Genomic DNA, 12,536 nt, shown 5'->3' with positions numbered 1-12,536 from the left:
TATGGAAGGTACAGAATTGGGACATCTTCCAGGTTCTGTCTGAGAGGGATTTGCTGCAGGAATGAGAAGAGCTGAAGTTACTAAAATCTTAGTAGTCAAGTTAAACCTAATAAAAATACTTTGTGACAGTCTTTACATGTCATGGGTGCCCCCACCCCCCATGATCAACGAATTGGTGCATCTTAATCGTTTGGCAGGTGGCAGCCAATTCAGATGTGGGGTTTTCACAGCCTGTTCCTCCTCCTCTCAGCATGCAGTCTGGCTTCCCCAGTTATTCTCTTGCCTCATTAGAATCAGCGACAACTAGCGCTTCTTCCTGTCCTCAGCAGAGCTCCAGAATGAGATGGTACAGATGAGACTTCCTCCCAGGGGAAGCCGGGGAATAGGGACCTGAAAATGGCCCCACTCTCCCTCTTTCCTGTGATGTACAGAAGCGGGTTCCTTGGCCTGTCTTGCCTCCGCTTCCCATGACGGTGTCACATGACAACCCCACAGGGCAGAAGTGGCTCTGAACTATGGGACCATGTTCAGCCACAGTGAGAGAGCTTCATTTATAAACTCAAGGGGGTGGGGAGGGAAGATTCGCAGCTGGTGTAAATTGACTTCAATGGAGTCACGACAATTGACATCAGCTGAGGATTTGCGCCTTGGTGATTAATTACATAAGGTAAACCTTATTGATTAACCATTCTGAATGGTCAGGAAGTACTTAACTCAATGGTCTGTTTGGATTGTAAGCGTTTTTGGGGTAAAGAGGCACCTTTTAATCTGTACAGTGTCTAACTTAACAGGGCTCTGGGGCCTACGGGTACTACTGCAATACAAATTATAAATAAAGGTGTTTTCCTCTCAGCGGAGAACAAGTGGACACCAACTGAAAGTTAATAAATAAAGTAGCATCCAGATCCTTTGAAATATAATTTTATACAGAGATACTGAATGTTAAAAAACAAAAAAACACAGTACTGTGAATTCCAGGTTGGTACTGAGTGTTATCAACTGCAGCTTGGCCAAGCTTACAGAACTCCCCCAGTCAATCTAGTTCAATTCCGTCCTGTTTGACGATTCCTGTAGTTCCCAAAGACTTATATGCTGAAATCCTCTTGCAACACACATTAAGGGCCATATTGAGCTGGGTGTAAGCAAGCACAACTCCCGTTGAAGTCAATGGGAAATGTGCCACTTTGGCTCAAAGGCCTTGTCCAAAGCAAAAAGTTGCACTGTGTTAACTATACTGGTAGTGAGTTGGAGGTGCAATGCACTCTCCATCCCCTCTTCCAGTGTGGATGCAATTATACTGATATAAATGTGCTTATATTGATATAGTTTATCTCCATACAGGAAGACTTTCTCCTACCATGAGTGCAGGGCACTGGACTGGATGACCTCTCAAGGTCTCTTCCAGTCCTATGAGTCTATACCAGTATAAGGCACATTTTTACTAGTATAATTACATCTGCACGTGTATCAGTATTTTTATAAAGCCAAGTGGCCCCAGTCAAGGACCAGGCCTCCATTGTGCTGGGTGCTATACAAACACAGAACAAAAGAATGGTCCCTCCCCCAAAGAGCTTACAATCTAAGTGTAAGACAACAGCCAACCGATAGATAAGGACAGAGGGATGGGGAAGCATGTGGAAACCATGGAGCAACATAGGTCAGCGTGGTAGACTGTGGTCTCTGCACAACAGCAGCCTACCGGTTATCAAGAGTTTTGTTTCTTGTAGGCCTTATGGCAAATAAGAGTTTTCAGGGTGGGTTCTGAAGGCATAATAGCTGTCTTGGTAAAAAAAAAATACCCCCCCCCCAACTAAAATAGCTGTACGGGTACAAAATCTGTGCATAGCCCAAGCGTAAGGCCTAGTTTTGTTCTGATGACCCTGAACTCTGTGTCGCTCAAAGAGTTTGGAAACGCACACTCCCAGCCTTGAGCAGCTTGACAACGCAAAAGTAGCTCTCATCCCTGAACACAAAGAACCTGACATTCCAATTCAGGGTCCAGATTATGGAGGAGGGTGGTGAGAGGAAGTGCTGCCAAACTGGCTGAGATGAGCTCTCCACCTTGAGAGTTCCCTCCAAATATGGACCTGGCATAGGTGCTCATCCCCAGATCTGTATTCAAACATCTCACAAAGTTCAGAGACATGGGGTAAAAACCTGGCTCCATTGAAGTCAGTAGCAAATCTCCCATTGACCTCAGTGGGGCCAGGATTTCACCCATAGTCTCCCAGGTCCTGGCATGGGCCTATCCCAAGTGTTAACTCTTTGTTGGATCATTCCTTTAAACTTTGTACAAACTTAAGTCTTTTAAGGCTGAGAAGTTCCACTTCTGCTTCACTATACAAAAGAATGGAATGTTATAACCTACCAGAGTAGGAAATTTGAAACACAACTGTATACTTTCCTATAAAAGTAAGCATTTACATGTCAAAACGAACAGGCGAGCTGAATGCAGACTGTGGAGGTCAAAAAAATATTGAATAGTCACGTGCAAGTGTAAACACTTAATTTGCTCTGCGCTAAAAGTCTTTGGGCCAGACCCTCTGTGGGTATAAACTGGCAGAGTTCCAATATAGCTTCACTGATTTACACCAGATAAGGATCAGGTGCTTTTTTAAAGGATGCAATGTCCTCTTCAGTAGCTCAATGGGACACAGAACACTGCAGTAATAAGTACCAGGAACTAGGTAATCCCCTCCATGAATATAATATATTAAAACCTTTTAGTTTGCGGTCATAAACTCAAATAGATTTCCTTTTTCAGAAGACCTTGGAAGCTGATGAAAGAAAAAATGTCAACTGAGATCTAGGAATGTCAGCACCAAAGGAATCCACAGATTTTTTTCCCCCACAAAACACAAATGAGAAACTCATAATTGTAGAGTATTTTTATTAACACCTTGTCCTTATAGTGTTCAAAGAATTACTTTGCCAAAATATATTTGAAGTTCCAGATGGGATGCAAAAAAAAGCTTTAAAAGCAGAAGTCTTTCCCCTTTTCCCTTCAACAAAGTGAAGCATAGCAGTTGAAGACAGACCATTTTCCTTAGTAGGAGGATTAATTTTATATTCTTTCTACTTTCTGCCTCAGAACATGCTTTTAAGTTAATAAAAAAAGAGGTGTAATATCTCTTCGAAGAAAGCAGCGTTCATATTTTTAAACCTAGCCTCTCTCCGTGTGTATAAACATGTTTCCTTATTTTTCACCTGCTTGGTTGTTTTACCTTTACAGTATTGGCATCTCATTCTGATGCTCTGGTGGCCACAGTGGTACATTGCCCAGAGCAACCCTATGACAAGCTGTCATATTGCCTTATCTTATGGTAGGAGAAAGGACCTTTTGCCTCTTGCTTGGGATAATTTAATCAGTACTTTTAGCCATCCTGTGCCTAGTGCAGTCAGACCTCCTCCTTCCCCCATTAACTCTTGTAAACTTGCTAACAATGCTAGGAATTTAGATACACTTATCCAGATTAACTTTGTTCCCAGGGGCTATATTTCACTATTGCAGCTTGTTCCATCTGTTACCAACATTTTCCGGTTTCCAAATTGGTAGAGAGAGGAGCTCCTGCAAAGGTTTTAATTGTAAGGTCCTAGGATTTCTTGAACTGAGGCCCACAGAGCTACCAGACAGCTGGCATCTCCAGGCTGACATCCAGCAACAGGGATAACTGGCTTGCGCTCCACTTCACATGACATGCCGTGGACACAGACCATGGGAAGTTCTGCCTCAAGGGTTTGACAGACAGCAGTGTCATGGCGCCTGATTGTCTCCCTGCCCTATAGAAACCCAAGAGGCATACCAGGAAATGTCCAGGTAACAGTGTGGATCTCCTGTAGCTACAAGACTATTCCTGCTCCTTAATTCCTGGCTTTGACCACGTCTTGTTCTGGACTTCACCTCCTGACATGGACTCTGATCCTGGGTATCGACCCTGGCCTGGAACCTGACTATGAACTCCTCTACTACTCCCAGCCTTGGGTTTGCCTCCACTTTGCCCCTTGGCCCTGACTGCCCTTTTTGGGATCCTGACACTAATTTGCTTTAAGACTGGAAGAATACTGCTGATGGAACTCTTTCAGGGCTGAGATTCTCAAAGCCAGCTAGGGTTTGGATACCCAATTTCCATTGGTTTTAATGAGAACTGGGCATGCAAATCCCTTAGACAGATTTTGAAAGCTGACAAAAATGTGTTTTTTCTAATGGACTGGATTGTGCCTTGTGGTTTTAAAAGAATCAGGTTCCCATCCCTTTGACTAGGTGGTGAGGATGTGCTTGCCAGCCTCTCCTCCTTGCTCTAATGTAGGCAGATCATGCTCACTCTAAGCTTCCCAGGAATGGAGTGGCTCTCTCCAAAGCTCCTAAGGACCTTCTTCTCCCCTCCAACCCCTCCCCATTTCAGGCCTTTGCTTAGACCTGTCTCTCCTAGGCCCTTCTGATTTCAGGCTCCTCATTCGGTCTCCTCTACCCTCTGAGTGTGCTTGTAGCACATCTGTTATCCCTGGCCTGAGGAGGTTTGTTTGTGGCAGCACCCACAATGTACAAGGCACTTTCCAGATGTCAGCAAATCACTGCCCTGAGGAGCTCACTGACAAAGGAGAGGGAAGATGGTCCAGCGGTCAGGGCACTAGCTTGTGACTCAGGCGACCTTGGCTCTCGTCCCTTCTTTGCCACAAACTTCCTGTGTGACCTTGGGCTACTCACTTGGTTTATACAGCTTCCCCATTTGTAAAACAGAGATAATAGCACTTCCCTACCTTGCAGGGGGCATTGTGAGGACAAACATGTTAAAGATTGTGAGGTGCTCAGATGCTGTGGTAAAGGGGACCATATTAATTACCTTAGATTGTTAGGACAAAGAAGTCAGGGAAGGGAAACTAGGGGGATTTTTCTATAGAAATCAATATGGTTCATTATAGCCAGCATGGCAAGGGTGGACTTTTAAGACTCACTGAAAGGTCAGGGCTTTCAGAGGTCAGAGGGGTCAAACCATGTTAGTGAGTTGCCTGGAAGAAGGCACAGAGGAGACTGACAAATAGACAGGGCAGGGAATGCTGGGGAAACAGAGGGGGTCGGGTGCGATGTGATCTCAAGAAGCGAGGATAAGGAGGGGGTTGTAGATTTGCAATGGTGGTGACCGATTATTTAAATTTGATGCAGATGGTGAGCCAATGGAGGGCATTCAGAGAGGAGAGTGATGTCAAATTGATGGGCACTGCCAACGTTTGCCCATGTATGCAGTTGACCCCACCACCTTTTTCTCCCATATTGTATCTTTCCAGGCTGGCGCTCTCTCACCTGGCTGCATTCTGACTGACTGGCAATGGGAATGACTAAAACGCTGCTTAAACCCCACAGCCAGCTTGTTGAATGGAAAGGGACCCATACAAAATTTGAGATTATGCAGACATTTCAAACTGAAAATGCTGGTGCTTGTTTGAAGTTTTTAGCATCCAGGATGCCCATCTCTCTACTAGGCAGCTTCAGCCCAGAACAAAAAATGGTTAAAATGAAAGCCACTGGTGATTAGGGGACAAATTTCCTCATTTTCTATAGAAATACATTTATTTAACAATAGGTCTCTTGTGACTGACCTCAAATGAAACTGGCATCTTATGGGACTACTGCAGTAGTAAAGTACAATTCAGTGTGAATAAAGGTCTGACGCACGGTCAGCTTCTTAGAAACCAATGCACCCTTCTCATTCAACTGTCATGATATGCCCGACCAAAAATCAAGCTTTTTGGCCACTTCCAGTAAGCCAGAAATGACATGTGCGAGATTTGTCCAGTCTGTGCTTTAAAGATTGCTTTGGTGAGGTCAACACACTGAGGGTAGAGGCTGGCCCATGCATGGGTGAAAAGCTGCTCTGCCGCTGAGAGTGAGGACTGGTCTACACTAGGGTAGGGGAAGGAAGAGGGCAGCGAGCTAAGACTGTCTAAGTTATGCAACTTCATCTACGAAAATAGCGTAGCTGAAGTCGACGTACTTAAAGCTACTTACTGCGGTGTCTTTACTGCGATAGGTCGACTGCTGATGCTCCCCCGTTGACTTCGTCTACGCTTCTCGCTCCGGTGGAGTACCGGAGTCGACGGGAGAGCACTCGGCGGTCGATTTATCACATCTTCACTAGATGCGATAAATCAACCCCAGCTGGATCGATCGCTCTGGAGGTAAGTGTAGACATGTTGGGGAGATGTGGAGTTTATGGAAGTTAGCACCGAGAGTTATTCTTCCTCACTCACTCACTCATTTGTTTCCCCCTGTTCCTGTTTTGTTATTGAGATGCAACAGTTCTGAGAATAAAGCAGGTCATGCCATATATTAGTATTCTATTTATAAAGGGCTGGTGTAATGAACATGCTACATACATGAGTGGTATGTGTCATAGATGGCTGTAAGCAGGTGGTGTTACAGATGGTTATAAGCCATGGTTTTAAGCAACCTGTTGGACTCTAACAATCCATAACAATTGTTTAAACACTTATTAAAATCTACTAATAATGTAAAAGCAGCAAAGAGTCCTGTGGCACCTTATAGACTAACAGACATATTGTAGCATGAGCTTTCGTGGGTGAATACCCACTTCGTCGGATGCATGTCATGCATGCTCCCATACGTCTGTTAGTCTATAAGGTGCCACAGGACTCTTTGCTGCTTTTACAGATCCAGACTAACACGGCTACCCCTCTGATACTAATAATGTGTTACCCTTTCCTAAACCACTAATAAAAGGAGCATTAATATAAAGGATGCCCATGTAATATCTGCTGTCTTGGCACATGCAAATGAAACTGGCATCTTATGGGACTACATAAAGGTGCACAGAAAAGAAAAGGCTTCATTGTAGCTTAGCCACATATATCTGAGTTTCTCTCTTGAAATAGAGAGCAGCCTCCATGATAGCAGCTCAGGAAAATTTGTGGAGAATATCCAGACACTGCACTGCCTCTCGGAACATTTTCTGCTGAGTGGGGCCCTTCGTTCTCTTCTTAATGTATATAAGAAACCCACCATCGTACCAAGATCTGAAAGTGTCTTTAAGTATATCAAGAATGTGAAAAAACAAACTCATTTTTTTTGGTGCTATTCATTGGTTTTCCATCGTAGGTTATCATTAATGATAATAAGGTTGCTATATATTGACATTTTGTACCCTGTGTGTTTTGGTTTTTTAACTTGGGTTGAAACAGGAAAACCTGAGGTCTCTGTTGGCAGATCCTGACAAGCAGGTGGCCATCCACCTGAAGCGAAACCTGCAGCTGCGAGAGAGGTGGTTGTTTCCCAGAAAGAGCCAGAAGACTGCAGAACCTACAGCTTTCTACAGGGAGGAGCAGGTAGGTAACCAGTGGTTTCTTTCGAATCACCCTGAATGGTGGCCGTTTATACCGTTCTCATATTCAGCAGTTCCAGATAAGCCCTATGTAACTTGACAAAAGCAGAAGCCCAAATCCTTCACTTGTGCCAGACTCACCCTCAGGATCTCCTGTAAGTTTTTAAACCATATATGTTTCCAGGAGCTGAGGTAGCACTAGCAGTATAATTTTAAATGACAGCTCTTCTGTAAGGGTCTGATTCTTAGTTGTGAGGAGCAGCATTTACACATGAAATTTCTTTGAAATCACTGAAGTGTTACTCAACACAAGTTAGTTTGCAGAACTGGGCCCAAAACTCACAAGACCCAATTCTTGGCTGGGTGTGAATCAGCATTGGCTTCAAGGGGGCTATGCTGATTTACACTAGTTTAGGATATGGCGCTCTAGATCTGCCTGAAACATTTGTCTACCACATAACTATTCATGGAATATGGGAATATAGGAACTGCCAGACAGGATAAGACCCAACATCCATCTAAACCCTTAGCCTGAGTCTGACAGTGGCCAGGATCTGCTGCTCCAGAGAAAGGTATAATAACCCCACAGTAGACAGATGTGGGATAATCTTCCCCCCGCATAAGATTTTATCATAATCCCTGATATTTAGAGATTGGTTTGAGCCCTGAAACAAGAGGTTTACCATCCCTCCCAATATTTTTGTTAGCAATGTAATTCTGGGTATTCTTGTTATTCATATATGGGGCTCTACATGACTCTTTTAAGACCAAAACACTTTATCAAAGCCCTTTTCTTAGAGGAGCAAAGAAGATTCTTTGACATAAAAAGAGCAAGAGAAAATGCCGCATCAAATGTATCTTTATGGAGTGCTGCTGCTATTTTACTTTGAAAATGTTTTATCCTCTAACATTTTCATCTAATGTATTGTGGAGCTCTTGCATCTGAAGAAGTGGGTATTCACCCACGAAAGCTCATGCTGCAGAACGTCTGTTAGTCTATAAGGTGCCACAGGATTCTTTGTTGCTTTTGTGGAGCTCTAGGCCCACTTGCATTGAAAACCTACAGATTCTCCCAAGGTTTTCCCTCCCAACTCAGCTTGAAGGGACTGTTAATCGCATATGAAGTTAGGAAGGGGGGTATAAAGGAGAAATGTTGGGCTCTGTTCATGATTGGAGATGGCTGCACCACTTCAAGCAGATTGTGGCCAACTTTAAATGCACTCCCGAGTTCCTAAGTGAAAGTTAAATGTTTGTAGGATTTGTATCTGATGAATGCATCATCAATTTGCAGTACCTAATACACAGCTCTCGCATAGCCCTAAAAATATGGGCCAGAGAATCTGGGCCACTGTACTCATTTTGTGCAGTTCAGTGGCGCAGAGGTCTCCTATGTCTCCTCTTGGGGACACAGCACTGGCTCCAACTCCTCTCACCCCATAGCACTCACTGCAGGGAGCGGCTTGTGGGTGAGGAGAGACAGTTAGGAACCATGGACAGATGGGGACCATAGCCAGCTGTTGCAGTCTGGACAAACTCCCAGGCTGCTCTAAACTGCTCTGGGGTCAGGGCTGAAAACCAGGGAGCCATAACCAGTTCCCTGACGGCCCTGGATGCGGAAGAGAATCTGGCCATATGTATATGATAGATGAATGTGTAAATATGTGTTTGTAGGTGAATGGGTGAGTTCTTGGCCTGTAGGAGTAGCCTCCAGTATTTGCACTGCACAAATACCTGTCATATGGAAAGAATTGTATTTTTAAGAAAATGGTACTGTAAGGAATTAGTTTTTAAAGCCATATATGATGAGGATAACAGCTGAAACCTGAAAACGTCACTGAATTTCCTGAAGAGTTTACAGGTCCGGGATGATGTTGTTTGGAGTTGTGTGTCATTGGCTCTCTGGGGCTAACATCAATAATCTATCTGAATTTCCATTACTGGTAACTTGAAAAAATTTATAAGGAAAAAGCAATTAAAATTATAATTAAACCTACACTGGAAGAACTGTGGGATGCAGGGAGTTGTGTGGTTTTTTTCCAGAAGTGTTCTTTTTTTGTTGTCCTCCTTTCAAAGCATTTCAAAGGGGAAGTTAGCACCATTTCTGAATTTTCCTCCCAGGGAGTCACCGATTTTCAGTTGAATGGCCGTGGTCTCCTTACCTGAGTTTTTATGCAGAATTTGAAACCTGTCATTTATTGGAAGTTTCATCTGCAATAAAATTATGTTGGATCTGCCCTCCTCACCACCATCCCTGCTTTCATCCCAGGATTGCTTCTCTCTATGCCCCTCTTGTGGGTGAAAAGAAGTTTATTAATGCTTGTCTGCTGCTGAGTTGCCGATCCAAAATTCTCCTCATCCAATATTCTGTACTCCATAAAGCCCTTATCCACCAAAGAGAGTTCTTGAGAGCACCCCTGCACTCTCAGAGGTGCAATGCAATGCCCCCATTGACATCAATGATAGGCCTGTTCCAGGGAACCCAGAGAAGAGCAGGTGATGAGATCTGGATTGGAGAGCCACAACATTCATATCATTCTTTACAGCCAGATGAGACATTCTGGCATACCATCGGTGACACTTGAGTTTGCAAGAGGCACAAACTCAATCTAAGTTTTGTTACGACCAGTTGCTGAACAGGAAATGGATGGAAGCCATTGAAGATGTAACAGGAACATTATTAAGAGTTAATTCATCTGTCTCTATAGCAAATATGAACTTGTAGCTGCATTTCATAAACCCTGCAAAGTGCCCGAATTATTATCTTTCCTGAGACCGTCTGAGATCGCTGAAGCATAACCTGTATTGTTTTCTCTCCCCGCTGTCTGAGTGAGCAGAGAGCTGACTCCATGATTAATATACCTCAGTACAGCTCTGACTGGAGACATCCATAGGAATTAAAGTTGAACTGGTGTGATTTCCCTTAACTGGTCACTTGTGGTTGCACTGGCATCTTTTCATCACCTCCTTGTGCCAAAAAAAGTGCAGAAGAGATTAGGGAACAAAATGTGAGACATTTCAGGGCGTCACACATCATTGAACTCAACAAGCCATGAACATAAGTGAATGGATGCCCATCATTACTTCTCAAATGAAGCATCTCTGCTGCTTCCTCCATGTTCCTGTGTGACTGCTTCAGAGAGAGACTGAGAATGAACAAGCTCTGTGATGAGTGGTAGCAAAGGGCTAGGCAGGCCAATGACACAAGCACTGGAAGGAGATAGGAGCCTTTAAGAGGTGTGCGTGTTGTTCCCTTAAATGAAGTGACCCCCTTGGCCTTTTAACCTCAATAAGATACTCTGGAGACTAAGGCTCTGATCCAGCAAAACACATATACAGTTGCATAACCTGAAATGCATGATATTGGCTTCTGTGGGACGACAGGTACTCAGTTATGCACATGCTTAGATGCTTTGCTGGATTGGAGCCCAAGATATCTCCTTCCGGGATCATGATACATAGAGCATTTCAAGTGGACATAGAGAAGATGGCTTCCCACGGTGTGGATCCTACCCGGCCTCGCAATGGTATTTTAGCTTGTATTTGGACCCTGGCTGCAGTATGGGAGGGTGAAGAGAACAGCAAGTAGTGACAATGAAAATCCAGCATAGGTATTGGTTGGTAGCCATATGGCACAATAGCCCTTCCTAGCGTTCTGGGCTAGCACTGTACATGGCTAGTGTGTACCAAAATCATACTGATGAAAATTCAGGCTCTGAGATACTCATGGACTAGGCTGTGGGGTTCAGCGGTTCCTGCAGCACTGGCTTTTTAAAAGGAGACAAAATACAAAACAAAACAAAACTCAGCTTGTGGCATGATACATGAAGAACAGAAAAGAGGAAAAGGAGAGTGGAGAAAGCAGACTGAGAGGAGCAAAGTCAGAGTTAGGAGCAGAGGTGAAAGAAAGAAGACAAAGTATTTCTGTGTTTTGTCTGCATAATATTGTGTGTTATGCAGGACTGTTAATAAGGAACACCTTGAAATCCCCATGGAGAACCAAGAGAAGATCCTTTCTCTGTAGTCTCTGTAGTAGCATTATCCATGTCACATGTACATGTTATAGCGAAGACAGAGATTTTATCTGACAAATTAAGAAATTATTGTAGGCCAGATCCTGCTGCCCTGTGCAGACGGACTCCACAAATAGTGTCATTGGGACTGATTCTCAGTTACTCTAAGGCCACTTTACCCCACTCTGGAAATGTAAAGTAGCCTCACATGGAATGTATGCCCAGTTAAGGCCCCCTACACTGCATTACATAGTGGTGTAAGTGAGAATGAGGACTACTGACTTACGGTGTGTAAGATAAAAAGAATATATATAGAGAGAGATATACCTATCTCATAGAGCTGGAAGGGACCCTGGAGGGTCATTGAGTTCAGCCCCCTGCCTTCACTAGCAGGACCAAGTATCAGAGGGGTAGCCATGTTAGTGTGGATCTGTAAAAGCAGCAAAGAGTCCTGTGGCACTTTATAGATGTATTAGAGCATGAGCTTTTGTGGGTGAATACCCACTTTGTTGGATGCAAGTGGGTATTCACCCACAAAAGCTCATGCTCCAATACCTCTGTTAGTCTATAAGGTGCCACAGGACTCTTTGCTGCTTTTACAGGACCAAGTACAGATTTTGCCCCAGATCCCTAAATGGCCCCCTTGAGGATTGAACTCACAACGCTGTGTTTAACAAGCCAATGCTCAAACCACTGAGCTATTCCTCCCTCTGATATTACTCAGTGTGAGCAAGAGAGGTGAACTTAAAGACTTATTTTAGGCCACAGCCTTTCCCCTCCTCTGACAAAAGGCAAATATTACTTTACCTTCCTAAGAAGTTATATGTTAAGGGGTTAGAACTGGTATTAAGTCAAGGAATTCAATGCCCAGTTTGTGTGTTTGCTCATGGCTGATGCTAAAAAGTCTTCAATTTTACTTGAACTATAAAGGAATCCAGTTGTTTTCTTTTAGCTAATACGTTCTAAAAGCATTTCAAGTGCCAACTAGATCAACTTACAAAGTTCCAAAAAATAATGATTGGCCATTCTCAAAAGGTGTGGTGACCGGGTTGGGGTAAGAATATAAATGTTTGGATGCTTATCTGAACTGCTGCAATGTGTAAAATTAGCCTGGGAATCTCATGAGAGCAGGTTTTCATCTGAAACTCCCAGTGCTTTCCTTCTTCTGGTTGGGACAGATGTTCTACAAAAG

The 12,536-nt window shown here is 43.7% G+C and overlaps 1 protein-coding gene across 1 annotated transcript in view; it reads left to right on the top strand.

Annotated features, from left to right (window-relative positions):
* LOC120374436 overlaps window positions 1-12,536 on the top strand; it is a 156,822-nt gene that overhangs the window by 68,403 nt on the left and 75,883 nt on the right. Inside the window, exon 3 of the mRNA XM_039494139.1 lies at window positions 7,195-7,338. Coding sequence (XP_039350073.1) covers window positions 7,195-7,338 — 144 coding nt within the window. The remainder of the gene's footprint in view (window positions 1-7,194; window positions 7,339-12,536) is intronic.

This window comes from Mauremys reevesii, linkage group 11 (genome assembly GCF_016161935.1).
Source record: "Mauremys reevesii isolate NIE-2019 linkage group 11, ASM1616193v1, whole genome shotgun sequence".
In the NCBI taxonomy this organism is placed as follows: domain Eukaryota; kingdom Metazoa; phylum Chordata; order Testudines; family Geoemydidae; genus Mauremys; species Mauremys reevesii.
This window is presented reverse-complemented; position numbering and strand designations above follow the sequence as displayed.